Raw genomic sequence first — 15,564 nt, 5'->3', positions numbered from 1 at the left:
GTATAAACCTATAACACGCTTTTAAGTATTTGCAACTCATTTGCTTTATCAAACATTTACTATTGGGGTTTACAGTGTATTTCATTATTTCTGATTTCATTTTTTGCAAGGTCTTGCTGGATTACATTTATGAAAAATAGGCTGGTCCTAATTTCATGAAGTAATTCCTACACACGTTATTCATAGAAATAATTAAAACAAACATGTAGACGAGAGTGACTAAAGACAACAGCAGAGTGAAGAAATGTGCTCAGTTTGTCCTCCAGCAGTCTAAGCCTATAGCAGCAGAACTAAGGAATAACTCAGGAAACCTAAGTCTAACTATAGGATTCATCAAAAATAAAAGTGTTCAGTCTAATCTTAAAATTAGACCGAGTGTCAGCCTCACAAACATTAACAGGAAATTGGTTCCACAAGAGAGGAGCTTGGTAACTGAAAGCTCTGCCTCCCTTTCCTTTCTACTCTCAGAAACTCTAGGAAACACATGTAGACCTGCAGTTTAGGAAAATTGAAAAATATGGAACAATAATATTTTCAATATAAGATGGAGCTTGGTTATTGAGAGCTTTGTATGTTAGAAGTACTATTTTAAATTATGTTCTGAATTTGATAGGGAGCCAGTGGAGAGAAGCTAAAACTGGAGAAATATGATTTTTTTCTCCCGACTCTCATTAGAACTCTAGCAGCAGCATTTTGGATTAACTGAAGACTTCTTAAGTGTTTGTTGGATGCCCAGATAATAAAGAATTACAGTAGTCTAGCTGTGATAAATGCATGAATCAGTTTTTCTGCAACATTTTTGAACAAGTTGTTTCTTATATTACGAAGGTGGAAGAAGGCAGTCTTGGTAACATTTTTAATGTGGGGATTAAAAGACATATCCTGATCAAAAATAACACTAAGCTTCTTTACATTAGAACTGGAGGCCAGATTAATGTCATCCAGAGAAGGTGAAAGGCTGCAAAGTTCATCCCCAAGACGTTCAGGTCCAAAAACCACAACCTTTGTCTTATCTGAGTTTAGAAGCAAAAAATTAAGAGTCCAGGTTTTTATGTCTATAAGACATGCTTGTTGTTTAAGTTAATGGTTGGTTTTATCAGGTTTCTTGGATAAATATAACTGAGTATCATCAGCATAACAACAGAAATTTATCCCATGCTGTTTAATGACTTTACCTAATGGAAGCATATATAAAGTAAAGGGGATTGTTCCAAGCACTGAACCCTGAGGAACTCCATGACTAACTCTGGTGTAAAAAGAAGATTCATTAACAAAGTGGAATCTATCAATTAAATAAGACTTCAACCATTTTAGAGCTGTTCCTGTAATCCCAATATTAAGTTCAAGCCTCTGTAATAGAATATTGTGATCAAATGTATCAAATGCAGCACTGAGATCTAACAGGACAAGAATGGACACAAGTCCACTGAGGCCATGAGAATATCATTAGTAACTTTCACCTCAAAGAACCTCTGGAATATAATGAAGAGGAAGATGCAGGGTAAAAAGCCATTAATCAACTGAGCTGATATGAGGTTTTCTCCAGGAGGTAAAAAAAAAGTTCTTCATGAGTAACATGAAAAATGGTGAAGAAAATGCCTAAACTCATGACAGATGGGATGTTTTGATTTTTGATCTCTTCTAAAGTCAAAACATTAGGGTTGGGACGTAAAAACATTGCGGTTTTACTGTTATTTTAACCATTTGTAAGGTTCTGATATTAAATGCTCTAAATGACTGGATTTTTATTTGCAATTTGGAAAAAATGTTGTCAATAGGTAGAATAAGACAAAAATATTAATTTTATTTGAAAATCTATTTGTACATAGAAAAGTCAGAGAAAAATACCAGAATAACTGATAATTTTTCAGTGGGTTAGATGATTAATTTGGAGCTACAGTATATCTGCTTATTTCTTCTGTCCAATCCCTGCAGAAACACCACCCCCATCCCTCATATCACGTGCTCCTTTGTGAGAGGCTGTACTCTATAAATAATCCAGGGAAGAGGAAGTGATGGATGGAGGCCAGGAACAGCTGGTACTGAGGTCCACTTCCTACTGAGTCGTAATTTGCGCTGACTCTCAAAGCTACTGAGCACTTCAGTCTCTGTTTCCTCTAACGGGGAGGGAGGGAGAAGCTCTCTGTGCCTAGTAACCATGTCCATGGGATTAATTTATAGGTTTTTAAATTAAAGGCACATCAGTTGTTTGTTTTGCAGTTAATCATCTGAGAACTGATTGACTGCTTCTTCAGATGTTTTTGATCATTTTGCATTATTACCGTAATTAAAAAAAACGTTCAATCTTTGTACATCAGCTGCAGCCTTTGGAGGGTTTTAACCAAACAGGGCAGTAATGAATCATTTACTGCATCCAGTGACTGTTTCCTGATGCAGACACCATCTTTCTAGACCGACTTAAAAATTCATGCTGAGTAGAGAAGAGTTCAATTGAAAAGAAAACTTTGTTCTTCCCTGGCTATGTTCTATTTAAAATGCAGTAAATCCAGTTTGTTTGCTACAAAACAACAGCTGCTGGTTTGGTCCGTCTCTGCAGATCACCAGGCTGTTTTAGATCAGAAACATGCAAATTTACATTGGATTTTATGTCTGCAAAAAAAGCTAAGTATAACCTACTTTTTGAAGAGGTGTCGGTCCAGTGCACCATCTGAGGTGGTCTTCAGAGTCACCTTTAGCATCTCCATGCACTCCTTCAGTCGTGGGTCTCCTGTTCGGAGCCCTGTGGATTTAAGAGCCTGGAGACAGAGGAAGGGACAAAAACATTAATACAGTAACAAGCCAATTTCAGCCAATATGAATATCTAATATTAATATTGCAGTTATGGCTGATAACTGATATTTACAGATATTACACAAACACACAAATTATATACATGCAGTATATACACACAAACACACTTCTTTCTGGGATGATAAAATTTTGCGCGGACTGAAAATCATGTGAAATGAATTTTTGAATTTCTTGCTTTAGTTTGAAAATTTTACTTTCAAAAAGATTGCATTGACAGTATAAAATACAAATAACCAGCAGTATTAACTTCTACCCTGCACCTGATGGTGGGATAATGCCTCACCCAATAACCGTAGTAAGTTGCTGTTTGTGCTTATATTTTAAATATTCTAAGCGCTGGCTATTTAGTGCACAGTAACTACCGAATGTAATAAAATGTACAAATCAATAAGGTGGTTTTATACCGTGGATCTATATAGCTTTTAGATACTTTTCTTTTCATTTTTTGCTTAGCCCTTGCACTACAAGTTCACAAGCTCATTTTATGCTAGAAAATGCGACGGCTTTATTACATACTTAGTTATCAACGTGATTACTCTTTATTTTAATCACCAACACAGACCCGCATGCGATGCTATGCGACCGGCTGCAGCGGAGTCCGCTCAGCTTCTAAAATAGAGCTCATAACAGCAGAGTTACAAGTTAATGTTGTGTCCTCAACTTGAAAAACATAAGGTGCTTGTGCACTAAAAACAGCATAACTCCAGGAAAAATGAGCTGCTGTTACGTCCAGAACTCACATAAAAACAGAGATTTACTGGATCTCAGCTAGCACCTGTCTGCCTCTCCACACACACCTGCAGCTGCACTCATGATCATGACCGGAGCATGAACCTTTATGGTACAGATTAGAGACAGGCATAAAAATGTGGAAAATAAATTATTTTCAGTGAATGGAGTTATTTTTTTCTAAAAGTTGTATTTTTAACTGATATTTTATATCTATGAGTTATGTTTCTTCTGAACAAAGTAAATTAATTTCAGAAGCAGTGCATGATTTGATGATTTTACTGATAATGGTTCATTTAAAATGTTTAACAGAAGTAATAATAAGCAGGTTTCTTTTGTATAAATATTACAGATGTGTATGTAGCATTTTCCTCCTTCWATTTATGACTTTTGATGGATAAAACTTGTTGTTTATGACTATCTGGGGAAATAAGTCAAATATACTCATTTCAGACTTCCTGTTAAGGATCTGGCATGGTCTTTGTGCTTCGAATTAGCATATCAACAGTCACCATGGCGTCTCAGAAGACAACTGAAAGAATTTACATTGCCACAAGTCTCTGATGTTTCCACACCCCCATAAGGAATGCCTCTTTTCTTCAAAGGAAAGGGGGTAGGGTCATAAAATGCCATTAACAAGACTCTTCCCTGACTTGAACAAAGGAAGCCGCATGCTTGATTAAATAAAGAAAACTACTCTGTTCTCTTTTTAACTGTTTGCCCACTAAGAACATTGTTCTAACTGTGGGGTTTTTGATGAAATGTTTTTCTGAAAAAGATGTTTCTTTAAACTGTTATTACGAGAGTTAACCTTAGAAAACTTTAGGTTTGAATTTAACTAAATGGACATTGTTATTTTACTGAGGTAAAGCAGATGTCCCTCTCAATTTAATTAGATGCAAGATAATTAGACTAAAACACTTCCATCCTTTGTCTGAAGAAAATGTTTTTCCCTCCAAACATTTGATTTGTTAAAAACTTTACCAAAGTTTTTCAATTGGCTAACTAAAACCTTGACTCCGCCCATAACAGAGGTCTTAAAATTTAATGCAGACATGCAGATGCAACAAAGACAAGACAGAGTTTTAGTTTCTTTGAAACCAGAAACAGCTTCTACAGCAGAAACCCCTTTGCCAGCCCTCCCCTTTGCTGACCAGGATGGGGAGGGGGGGTCATTCAACATCTCCTCTTATTGTCGAAGAGCTCGTTCGTCACATTTCGACTCAATCTCTGAGTTTTGATTTTTATAGGAGTTAAATAAGCTAATGGTAATTCAACCGTTGTTTTAGTCCGTTTTTCTTACAAAGTGAAAATCAAATTAGTCTTAAAGCCACCTGTGAAGGACCAGACTCCGCAGTCACCAGAGAGAGAACCCCTTTCTGACTGAAGGACCAGCAGATGAACAAGACACCCTGAGTGTCTGAACGGCCACCACACTGAAGCAGCTCTTTAGGAAACATCACCTGAGATCCTTTGGTCAGCCGACGCTCCTCCTGGTACCGACATCAGCAGAATACAAGGGTAAAAGGTGAACACTTTGTCTTGGTGAAACATAGGTGCTCAGACGTAGATTTGATTTTTATCTTTGTAGGAGAGTTGGTAAACTAAAAGTTTTTCTCGACCTTAATTTAACTAGGAACCCTTAGTTAAACCACAGAAACAGCTTACCTCTCCTCATTCCGAGCCTCAAACTAACTTCTCAGTGTTTTTTTTTTTTGTTTACACGTTTGTTTGTTTCGTTTGTCTGTTTGTCCATTCACTTGTGATAACAAACTCTCTCAGTTTACCTGGTTCAAACATGTCATCATTCATTCATTGCTTGTCATGGTTGTAAATACATTTAATCTGTAAATAAATGGCCCGTGGAGAACGTGCCAACATAAGCTAATCTCTATTTTTTTGTGTCTTGATTAAGATATTCTGGTTGAGATAAGACAAGGACTCATAGTTCAATTTGGGTAAACTTATTCTGAGACTGATTACAATAAAGTTACAGTTTTTCATTTCTTTCCTGGGTCAGTATCTGATCGAATTAAGAATGTGGTGCTCCGAGGAATAATATATTTAAATATATTCATAGATTATTTCAGAATTCTAGCGTTTAAAATACCCCTACATGTACAATACAGATAAATTCGGTACTGTATTACATTTCCACACCCCTTTTACAAATATTGACACTACACATAACAGTTTTATCATTATCATAATCTAAATGTATGTTTTACAGGTTCTCTGGCTACTGTCACCACTAAGAGTGTTGCTGTGGGCACCACCACATCTCCCTTTCTGCCACTCCATCAGATAATTTTATGGTTTGTTTTGTTTGTTTTGGTTTCTGATTTCATAGTGTTTTGTCCTTCTGTGCAGCTTCCTGGTGAAGTTAGGTGATTGTCAGCTGAGTGTCAAGGAGACTCCTCCCACGACAGTCACATTTTTGTTTATTTGTTCCTTTCTGAGTTGTGGTAGGCTGGGGAGGGGGTATTCTGCTACCTCGAGCCTGGTATGCCACGAAGATGTATTTGAGGGTCAGTTTCACCCATCTGGGTTTTGCTGTTGAGGTCCGGGGAGCTGAGAGTTGCTGTCTAACAACGTCTATGTCATTCACAGAAGGACTAGATCTGAGCTCACTTTAGGGTTTAGCTTAAGTGTAACAAGAGGAGGGGGTGCTATTTCTTTTAGTTTAATTTATTTAGGTTTTAGATTTAGCTTTTGGTGGTTATTTTTTGTTAAGCTTTTGTTTTTTGTTTTCTTCTCTTCATTGCACAAGCCAGCTCATGCCAGTAATCCATACATTTTGAGTTCATGCCTTATGGGCACTGTGGTTTTTTGTTTTTAGTGATTTTGAATTGTTTAGGGCGGAATACAGTTTACCTGAATGGGGTGGGAACTGAATTTTGCACATTGTCCTAATTTGCGTTATTTAAGGTTCATTTATTGACAACTAGTTGTTATTAAGTTAACACATTATCCAAAATAAGAGTCTGATGGCACACAAGTGGTACATGTCATCTAATTCACTGGAAGGGAGAACTTGTGTTGTGATACCTTGTCTAAGTTTTGGACTTTTAAGTTTTTTAAATTTCGACATGTTTTTTCTTCATCAATTCTTCTGATGTGTAATGATGTTTCAGATGTTTCATTTGTCATTTATGGCTTTTTCCTGTTGTATCATACATTGCTTGAATGTATATGTTGTTGGTCGTCATTTGACTTGCACTATTTTTCCCTTATTTTTCCATTTGTTGCTGGGTGATACATTTGTGTTTGGACATTTCATAATTATTCCATTTGGTTTGGTTTTGAGTATTGTTTACTCAAGAGGAGGGATTGTTATGGATTAATTACGTATATCTGTTCTACCTGGACACTGTCCAGTAATCATATCTTATTATGACCAGTTTTGGCTGTTTTACTCTATCAGCCAGACTTCAAGACTCCAGCAATATATAACCCTTTAATTTCTGATAAGGTGTTTCCAGGCTGACGGTGGTTACAGTTGGCGATTTGTGATTGGTTGTAAACTGTCACATAATGTTATCATGATGTTATATTATAGGCTGCTTTCCGCTGACGCGCCAGTCGCAACTCAGCAGATTTCCTGTTTGACTGTCTGCTGTGTTGTTGCTCAGAATTTAATCATTTGACGACCATACACGCAGACTTTCTGTGCATTTATTCCAACATGTTTCTGCATTCTTGGTAAATCATGCCACAACAAATGTAAATAAATTCTAATTATAATAAATTAATAATAGTTTTACTGTACATCTAAAAATCATATTTTATTCTTTTAATCTATTTTCCTCATTCAGCAACCTATTAAARTTCTGTTATGTTTCATGTAGGAAAAATATACATTTTTTCAGTCAGTATTAAATACAGCTGGCTAAATAAATTGTTAAAATATGTTTTATGTGCTTCTGTTTTTTAATTCAGATTATAAAAAAATCCTTCATTTTATGGGAAGACACTCTTTATTCAAGAGAAAACTCTGTTATTTAAAAAAATGGCTGCTTATTAATTAATTGTTAATCAATCTATGAGATAAATCAACTTCAGATTAATTCATTAATCAATAACTTGCATCATTAAGGAGTTAACTTAATTTATATCTATTCATATTCATMTAATTAAGCGTTTTAATGATTTGGCCGATTAATCGATTAATCGAAAAAATAATCAACAGATTAATCGATTATTAAAATAATCGTTAGTTGCGGCCCTATTTCTGTTGTGTGACAAACTCAAAACACAAATTTAATTTTACTTTACACAGTCTTTAAAATTAATGAAATAAAATAATTTTATGACTTCAATGCTTAGATCCACATTACATAAATTAAATTAGTGATAATCTTAAATTTAATCTGCAGACTGTTAGATATCACGAGGCTGTACTTTACTGTGCATCCCTAATGATAGTTCAATTCAATGCAATATTATTTTATTAATCCTAAAGGAAAATTAAATGTTGTTACTCATTATCTTGGTTTCTGTTAAGAGTTGTTACAAATGCTAAGGACTGTGAGCAGGAAGGATCACCTGTAGTGGTCCATCTTTGATCAGAAGAAGTCTCTGACTGAAGACACAGCTTCTAGAAATGTGCTACTCGAGGTGGCAGCATGTTGGAGTAGCTCTGTTACATACATTTTGAGATATCTTTTTTAAACTATTTTGATTTGTCTTTTTCTGGACAAAAAATATTTTTGGATGATTACTCTCTGCTATTAGATTCTGTGTTTGATCTAAGGATTTTTCTAACACATATTTTGCTTCTTGACATTTGTTATGATCTGTAACCATAGCAATTTGATGGTTTGTTATAACCTGGAGCAGCTGATTAACACCTCAAAACCTCAAATAATACCTCAACTACAGCCCCAAATCCCAGATGAGTTGAAAAAGAGGCAGAGGCAATTGGTGCAGAGCAGGAGCAAAGAGAAGAGAGAGAAGGAGGAAGTTCAAACCATCTCTTCCATCATTCAAGATTGGCAATGTGAGACTAGCTATGTTTACATGCACAAAATTTTTTGATCGGATTGAAATGTACACGGATTAAACAATCCAAATGTATTGTTTAAATGGACACAATCCGATCATGACAAGTGTTTACATGCACCGGACTTTTATTCGGAATACAAGTCCGGACATGCGCAGTGTTGTAAACGTTCAGCTCTACTTCCGTGTTACAAACGTAAACAAAACTCTTCTGTGCGCTCAGGACAGAACTGTGTCAGTTTTTAATAATGGTAGGTAGAGACGTTGTTATTCCCCAGTTGAGCTGTAGATGAAGCAATATGTGTTTTTTATTTATTTGTATTTTTTTAGCAAAGCAACATCTGCTGTTTGTCTCCTTTTTCATCTGTAAAGAGAGAGTGGAAAAAAAGTTCTGTGCGATGCAGCGCAGCTGGAAACGCTGCAGAAGACCTGCGCACTCAGGTCAGTTTTCCACAATCAGAATAAGATGATCCGATTAAGTGTTTACATGCAAGTGGTGCTGGGTGGCATGACCAAAATTTTATATCACGGTATTTTCAACATTTACATCAGTTTCACGGTATATCATGGTAATTTTCTTTTCATCACAGGCCAGCTGATAATAAAATGTACAAAACCTGCTTATTAACTTTTTTCTTTTACTGTACCTGTGTCTGTGTCGCCGTTTTCCTCCTGTGTCTTTTTTCTGACTGGTGGTTGGAGACAGTAGTCACGCATTTTGGTCCAGTCGTGAAAGAGGAGGGTTAAGAAAAGATTATTATCGGGTCTATTGTTTTATGTTATTTAATAAAACTTATCAGGAAGACTCACCTTGCACACCACTCAAATCAACTCCACTACAAAACTTCTTCCCCCGGGCTTTTCACAATAGAAGCAAACTAAAGTCTCCATACGTATCCACGTCTCCGTATTAACGTCCCGTGTTAAATCTAACCATGCACATCACTGAAGATGTGTTTACTACATTCAGCGATGGCGAAAACTAAATGTTTTTTTTACATCAGTCAATATGAGCAACGGAATCGCCACCCACCGCTGCAGCTACTCCAACAATAACATTAGCATGCTAATGTACATAGCGGTGCAGCGAGGAAAAAGTGTCCCCTGGGAAACAGTTCACTGGCGGCCGCGATGAAACGTTACGCACGCGTTCAGGCTATTTCAACCGGTATGTCAGTATTCAGAAAATTCATATCATAGCAAAAAAAAACAAAAAAAAAAACGGTTATCGGTACGAACCGGTATACCGCCCAGCACTACATGCACGTCATTCCGATTATCAATCGGCATAACCCACCCCTCTCATTCGGATTAAAAATTCATTCGGATCGAGCTCAATCGGACCAGAATAATCCAAATGGGCAGTTTACAAGACACATTTTTATTCCGAACAGCTGTTTAATCTGATTACTAATGTCCATGTAAACTTAGCTACTACTGTTGGGGAACAAGTTGGACAAACTCCAAAGCCCCAACAAAAACCCAAGAGTATCGGGAATGCAGTATTATATGTTTCTCTGAGACATAGCTGCAAGATTATATCCCCTACTCCATTTAATTTCCCTTTGAGATTAATAAAGTATTTTTGAATTGAATTGAACTGAATTGAATTGTTGTAGAATGACAGTCTGCTGACGTGAATGTTCAGGATTGTCCATTGTGTGGTCAGAAAACCTGGCAGGGAGATGCTGGAGTAGTGTGACACATGATACTGCACTCCCAATACTCTGACTGGGTTCTTGTTAAGGCTTGTAGTTTGTCCAACTTGTTTCCTTTTGATCTCCCATTGCCCTTCATGATCAATGGAAGAGATGGTTTGAACTTTCTGAACTTCCTGGCTGTAGTTGAGGTGTTATTTGAGCTTTTTGAGATGGTAAATCAGCTGCTCCCAGTTGTAACAAACTTTCTATGGATATGCATCATGGCAAATGTCCAAAAGCAAAATATGTTTTAAAAAATCCTTCCAGGTGCACAGCATCTAATAACAGAGGGATTAGTCATCCAAGAAAGTGTTTTTTTTACCAAGAAAGAGAGTAATTAAAAAAAGTTTTAAAAGAAGAAGATCTCAGAATGAATGTAACAGAGCTACTCCCAACATGCTGCTACCCTGAGCAGCACAATTCTAGAAACCTAGTTATAGTTGAACAAAGAAGGGATCACACAAAAGCATGGTTGAGTTTTTCCAAGTTCTGCTCCTGGTGTTATCAGTTATCAGACAGACTGTTTAACTATAAATCTTTGTCCTGAGAGACTCACGGTGGTGAATTTGTGTGCAGGGATCTTTTCCTGACCCTCTGCAATGGTGTAGAAGAGCAGATCCTCGAGGCTGGGCAGGATACCTGGTTTCCTTCTCCTGGAGGAAACACAAACAAACCAAAAGAAGTGAGAACCATCAGAAACATAAGCACAGAGCGAAAACTGTGTTTGAAACATGGAGAGGAGCTGCAGCAGAGGGAGGAGAGGCTCTGCAAGGAGAAGCAGTAAATAAAATCTAAACTCTACAATAAATTGGCCTTACAGCACCATTTAAACCTGTGGAAGATATCTGAATCTGCTCTGTGAGATTTAAAACACTAATAAAGATGATCATTCCTTAGTTTCCACAGGTTAACCTGCTGCCATAAGACCATATTAGTGAAACTATTGAATATCAGCCAGGAACCTGTTAAAAAGTTAATTTATTTAGAGTCCAGATTGTGATTTTTTTTTTTTTGTCAAAAATATGATGGAGCCTTCTAGGCATCTTCATCATGTCGTGAGGTTTCAGGGTCAGCTCAGTCTGAACAACTGGAGCTGTGAGGTGGTGGTCTGCCAACAACACTGGTCAACACTGGTGTTCAGAGGCCAGCTCAGTGTCCTGCTGCTATAAAACCTCAGCATTATCTGAGCATCGTTAACAGAAGGTGCTGATGCTCCAGCACACTTAAAAATGAAATTAAATCAATTTTCACATGAAATCTCATCTTAAATGCATAAGATTGTTTTTTTTTTTTTTGTTTGTTTGTTTGTTTTTTTACACCGGCTGATACTCAGTACATTTCCTAACCAAGTTGTCTCTAAGAGGATTGTTAGTTGTGGATCAGGACAGAGAGGGTCAACCCACCCCCAGCCGCCTCTCAGCTATGCTTCATATTAGAGGATTTATGGTAACTCTCTGAAAGCCCAGGCTTACGATGACCTGCAATGCATCATTGGAACACTAGTTTGAATGGGGTTGTCTGAAGGTAAGCTTTGAGATAGAACGTGGATCCACATTGCAGCTTAGAACTCGAACTGAGGGACAGTTTCAGCTTTACTGTTGTTTAAAATAAGAGATATTTTTAATGAGATGCAGGTGTATTTGTAAAATGTCAGAGTTTTACTTTTCATGTAAGTAGGGTTAAGCGATATTGGCAAAAAAATCAATCACGATTAATTGTGGTGTGTAGCCGATAATGATTAATTTGACAATTAATCCCCTGGAGTCCCTGGACACCCTCATGTCCTAGTCACATGACCAATTTGTTGGGAACGATTTGCTCTTGGTAAAAAAAAATTTCAAACTGTGTCAAAATCACAGACTTCAGGCTATACTTCAAATTTTAAATTGTGTTGATAAATAAATTACAGAACTTTTGTTTAAATGTTCATCATATTTGAAGCGGAGAAGAGCACCGAGCAGACTGACCGGTAAAATCTCCAGTCAGTCAGCCTGGTGGCATTAATCGTATAAATCGTCAAGTGCCAAAAAATAATCGATTAATGTTTTTCTGACGATTAATTGCAGAAGATACGATTATGCCCAACCCTACATGTAAGTCTGGTTAAATGCTTGTTGGCTTCTTACCTATTTGATGTAAAAGATGTAAAACGCATTTCAAACAGTGGGTTTACTAGATATTTTTGGATTTTCTATCAGTGTGGTTTTGAAGTCAGAAATTTTTATGTTTTTTTAATTAGTTAAAAAAAATAAAGGACAAGTTTGGACTGTGCTAAAATGCATCTTTTGATATGTATGTCACTCAACACAAAAAGGCATGTAATAGACTAACCTCTGGGTGTATACTGTATGTCTGTTAGCAAAATATCTCATTAATCAAATAATGGATTTTATTGAAAACTTCAGAATATAATCACTGGATCTTCAACTTGACAGATACTGACAATATAAAACAATATTGTTCACTTTTTAAAAACTCTTTAATTGGCCTGTAAACAAATAATCAGTTACCAAATAGGAAGCTGAAGCAGCCACTACTACAACCAGCTCACTGTAGCCTAAATTTTAGCTTTTTAATTAGCTAATCAATTATTATATTTTTTATTGTGTAGGTTCTTTGACAGATTAAAATATGTTTTAAGGGAAAAAGCAATTATTTTACACATATTATCTGGTTTGTTAAAATCACCTCGGGTCATGTGTCTGGACTCTGTTGCCATGGTTATACACCTCTGTATCAATGCTGGACATTAAAACAATAAAGTTATACTTGAAGTTAACTTGGGAAGCCTCTAATTCTGCTTCATGGTACAGATGTTTTTTTCCAGCTGATAAACATTACCATAAAGGACCAAAGTTAATTCTAAGCTCATTCTGTGCCTCTCAGGAGCAGAAAACAGCTAGATCTGAAGTCTTTCACACATTTCTTCAACTACAACAGGGTTGTCACTACTAGCGAATCAAACTACAACCCCTGGCAAAAATCATGGAATCACCGGCCTTGGAGGATGTTCATTCAGTTGCAGAAAAAATGCAGATCACAGACATGACACAAGACTAAAGTCATTTCAAATGGCAACTTTCTGGCTTTAGGAAACACTAAAAGAAATCAAGAAAAAATGTGGTACTCAGTAACAATTACTTTTTTAGACCAAGTAAGAGGGAAAAAATATGGAATCACTCAATTCTGAGGAAAAATTTATGCAATCACCCTGTAAATTTTCATTCCCAAAACTAACACCTGCATCAAATTTGATCTGCTCGTTAGCCTGCATCTATAAAGGAGTGATCACACCTTGGAGAGCTGTTGCACCAAGTGGACTGGCATCATGGCTCCAACACAAGAAAGGTCAATTGAAACAAAAGAGAGGATTATCAAACTCTTAAAAGAGGGTAAATCATCATGCAACGTTGCAAAAGATGTTGGTGGTTCACAGTCAGCTGTGTCTAAAATCTGGACCAAATACAAACAACATGGGAAGGTTGTTAAAGGCAAACATACTGGTAGACCAAGGAAGACATCAAAGCATCAATGACAGAAAACTTAAAGCAATATGTTTCCAAAACAGAAAATGCACAACAAAACAAATGAGGAACAAATGGGAGGAAACTGGAGTTTACGTCTGTGACCAAACTGTAAGAAACTGCCTGAAGGAAATGGGATTTACATACAGAAAAGCTAAACAAAAGCCATCTTTAACAATTAATTTTTTAAAAAGAAAAAAACAAGATTAAAATGGGCTAAGGAAACGCAATCGTGGACTGTGGATGACTGGATGAAAGTCATATTTAGTGATGAATTGAGAATCTGCACTGGGCAAGGTGATGATGCTGGAACTTTTGTTTGGTGCAGTTCCAATGAGGTTTATAAAGATGACTGCCTGGAGAGATCATGCAAATTTCCACAGTCATTGATGATGTGGGGCTGCATGTCAGGTAAAGGCACTGGAGAGATGACTGGCATAACATCTTCAATAAATGCACAAGTTTACAATTATAGTTTGGACACTTTTCTTATCCCATCATTTGGAAGGATGTTTGGGGATGATGAAATCATTTTTCAAGATGATAATGCATCCTGCCATTGAGCAAAAACAGTGAAAACATTCCTTGAAAAAAAGACATAAGGCCAATGTCATGGCCTGCAAATAGTTCGAATCTCAATCCCATTGAAAATTTTTGGTGGAAGTTGAAGAAGATGGACAAGGCTCCAACCTGCAAAGCTGATCTGGCAACAGCAATCAAAGAAAGTTGGAGCCAGATTGATGAAGAATACTGTTTGTCATTAATTAAATCTATGCCTCAAAGACTAAAAGCTGTTATAAAAGCCAGAGGTGGTGCAACAAAATATTAGTGATGTGTTGGAATATTTTGTTTGTTTTTCATGATTCCATAATTTTTTCCTCAGAATTGAGTGATTCCACTTTTTTTTTACCTCTGCTTGGCCAGAAAAAGTAACCGTTAAATGCCACAATTTTTTTCTTGATCTCTTTTAGTGTTTCTTAAAGCCAGAAAGTTGCCATTTGAAATGACTTTAGTTTTGTTTCTGTGATCTGCTTTTTTTCTAAAAAAAAAAATTGAACAACTGAATGAACATCATACGAGGCCGGTGATTCCATAATTTTTGCCAGGGGTTGTAAATGTAATATCTTTTATGGTGTTTAGTAAGGTTGTTGTTGTTTTTTAAGTACCAAAATTACTGGCAGTTTTTGCTGCCATTTTTGCCAGGGGAATTTTCTGCACCCTGCCTGAACATGAATCCCTTCCATTTGATGCTGTTGGTTGACTTCATCAATAAAGCCTGCAGGTGAGAGAATGGGAATGGGAAAAAGGGGAGTATGGAGGAGAAGTTGGACAGGAAGAGATTTAAGCACAGCCACTGGGAGGAAGTGAGATAGAAAACCTCTACTGCTACTGGAAAACATGTTCTTGACTCAAATTAAAACTGAAATAAAAAGAGAAACATACTTACAAATGCAAAGAAAGCAGGTCAACAACAGGAACAGAGAGATGAGCAGAAGGAATAATATGAATTAGTAGGACATATTTACAGTTCATTTAGCAAAAATTGCAAACAAGTTTTAAATTCATATTCAAACAAAAAATATACGTAAAATAAATATTTTTCATCAAAAACTGAACTGAACTGAAATAAAAAGATGTTTTATGCTACGTGATAAGTAGTTGCTAAACATTTCGTCCGTCCATCTACACTCACCGGCCACTTTATTAGGTACACCACGCTAGTAACGGGTTGGACCCCCTTTTGCCTTCAGAACTGCCTCAATTCTTCATGGCATAGATTCAACAAGGTGCTGGAAGC

General features: G+C 36.6%; 1 protein-coding gene across 1 annotated transcript in view; it reads right to left on the bottom strand.

The window, feature by feature from the left end:
- Window positions 1-15,564, bottom strand: part of LOC106519804 (glutaminase kidney isoform, mitochondrial) — a gene marked incomplete at both ends in the record, with an annotated part of 57,495 nt that overhangs the window by 11,539 nt on the left and 30,392 nt on the right. Inside the window, 2 exon segments of the mRNA XM_014011618.1 lie at window positions 2,638-2,756; window positions 10,799-10,895. Coding sequence (XP_013867072.1) covers window positions 2,638-2,756; window positions 10,799-10,895 — 216 coding nt within the window.

Source organism: Austrofundulus limnaeus, unplaced genomic scaffold (genome assembly GCF_001266775.1).
Source record: "Austrofundulus limnaeus strain Quisiro unplaced genomic scaffold, Austrofundulus_limnaeus-1.0 Scaffold83, whole genome shotgun sequence".
NCBI lineage: Eukaryota > Metazoa > Chordata > Actinopteri > Cyprinodontiformes > Rivulidae > Austrofundulus > Austrofundulus limnaeus.
This window is presented reverse-complemented; position numbering and strand designations above follow the sequence as displayed.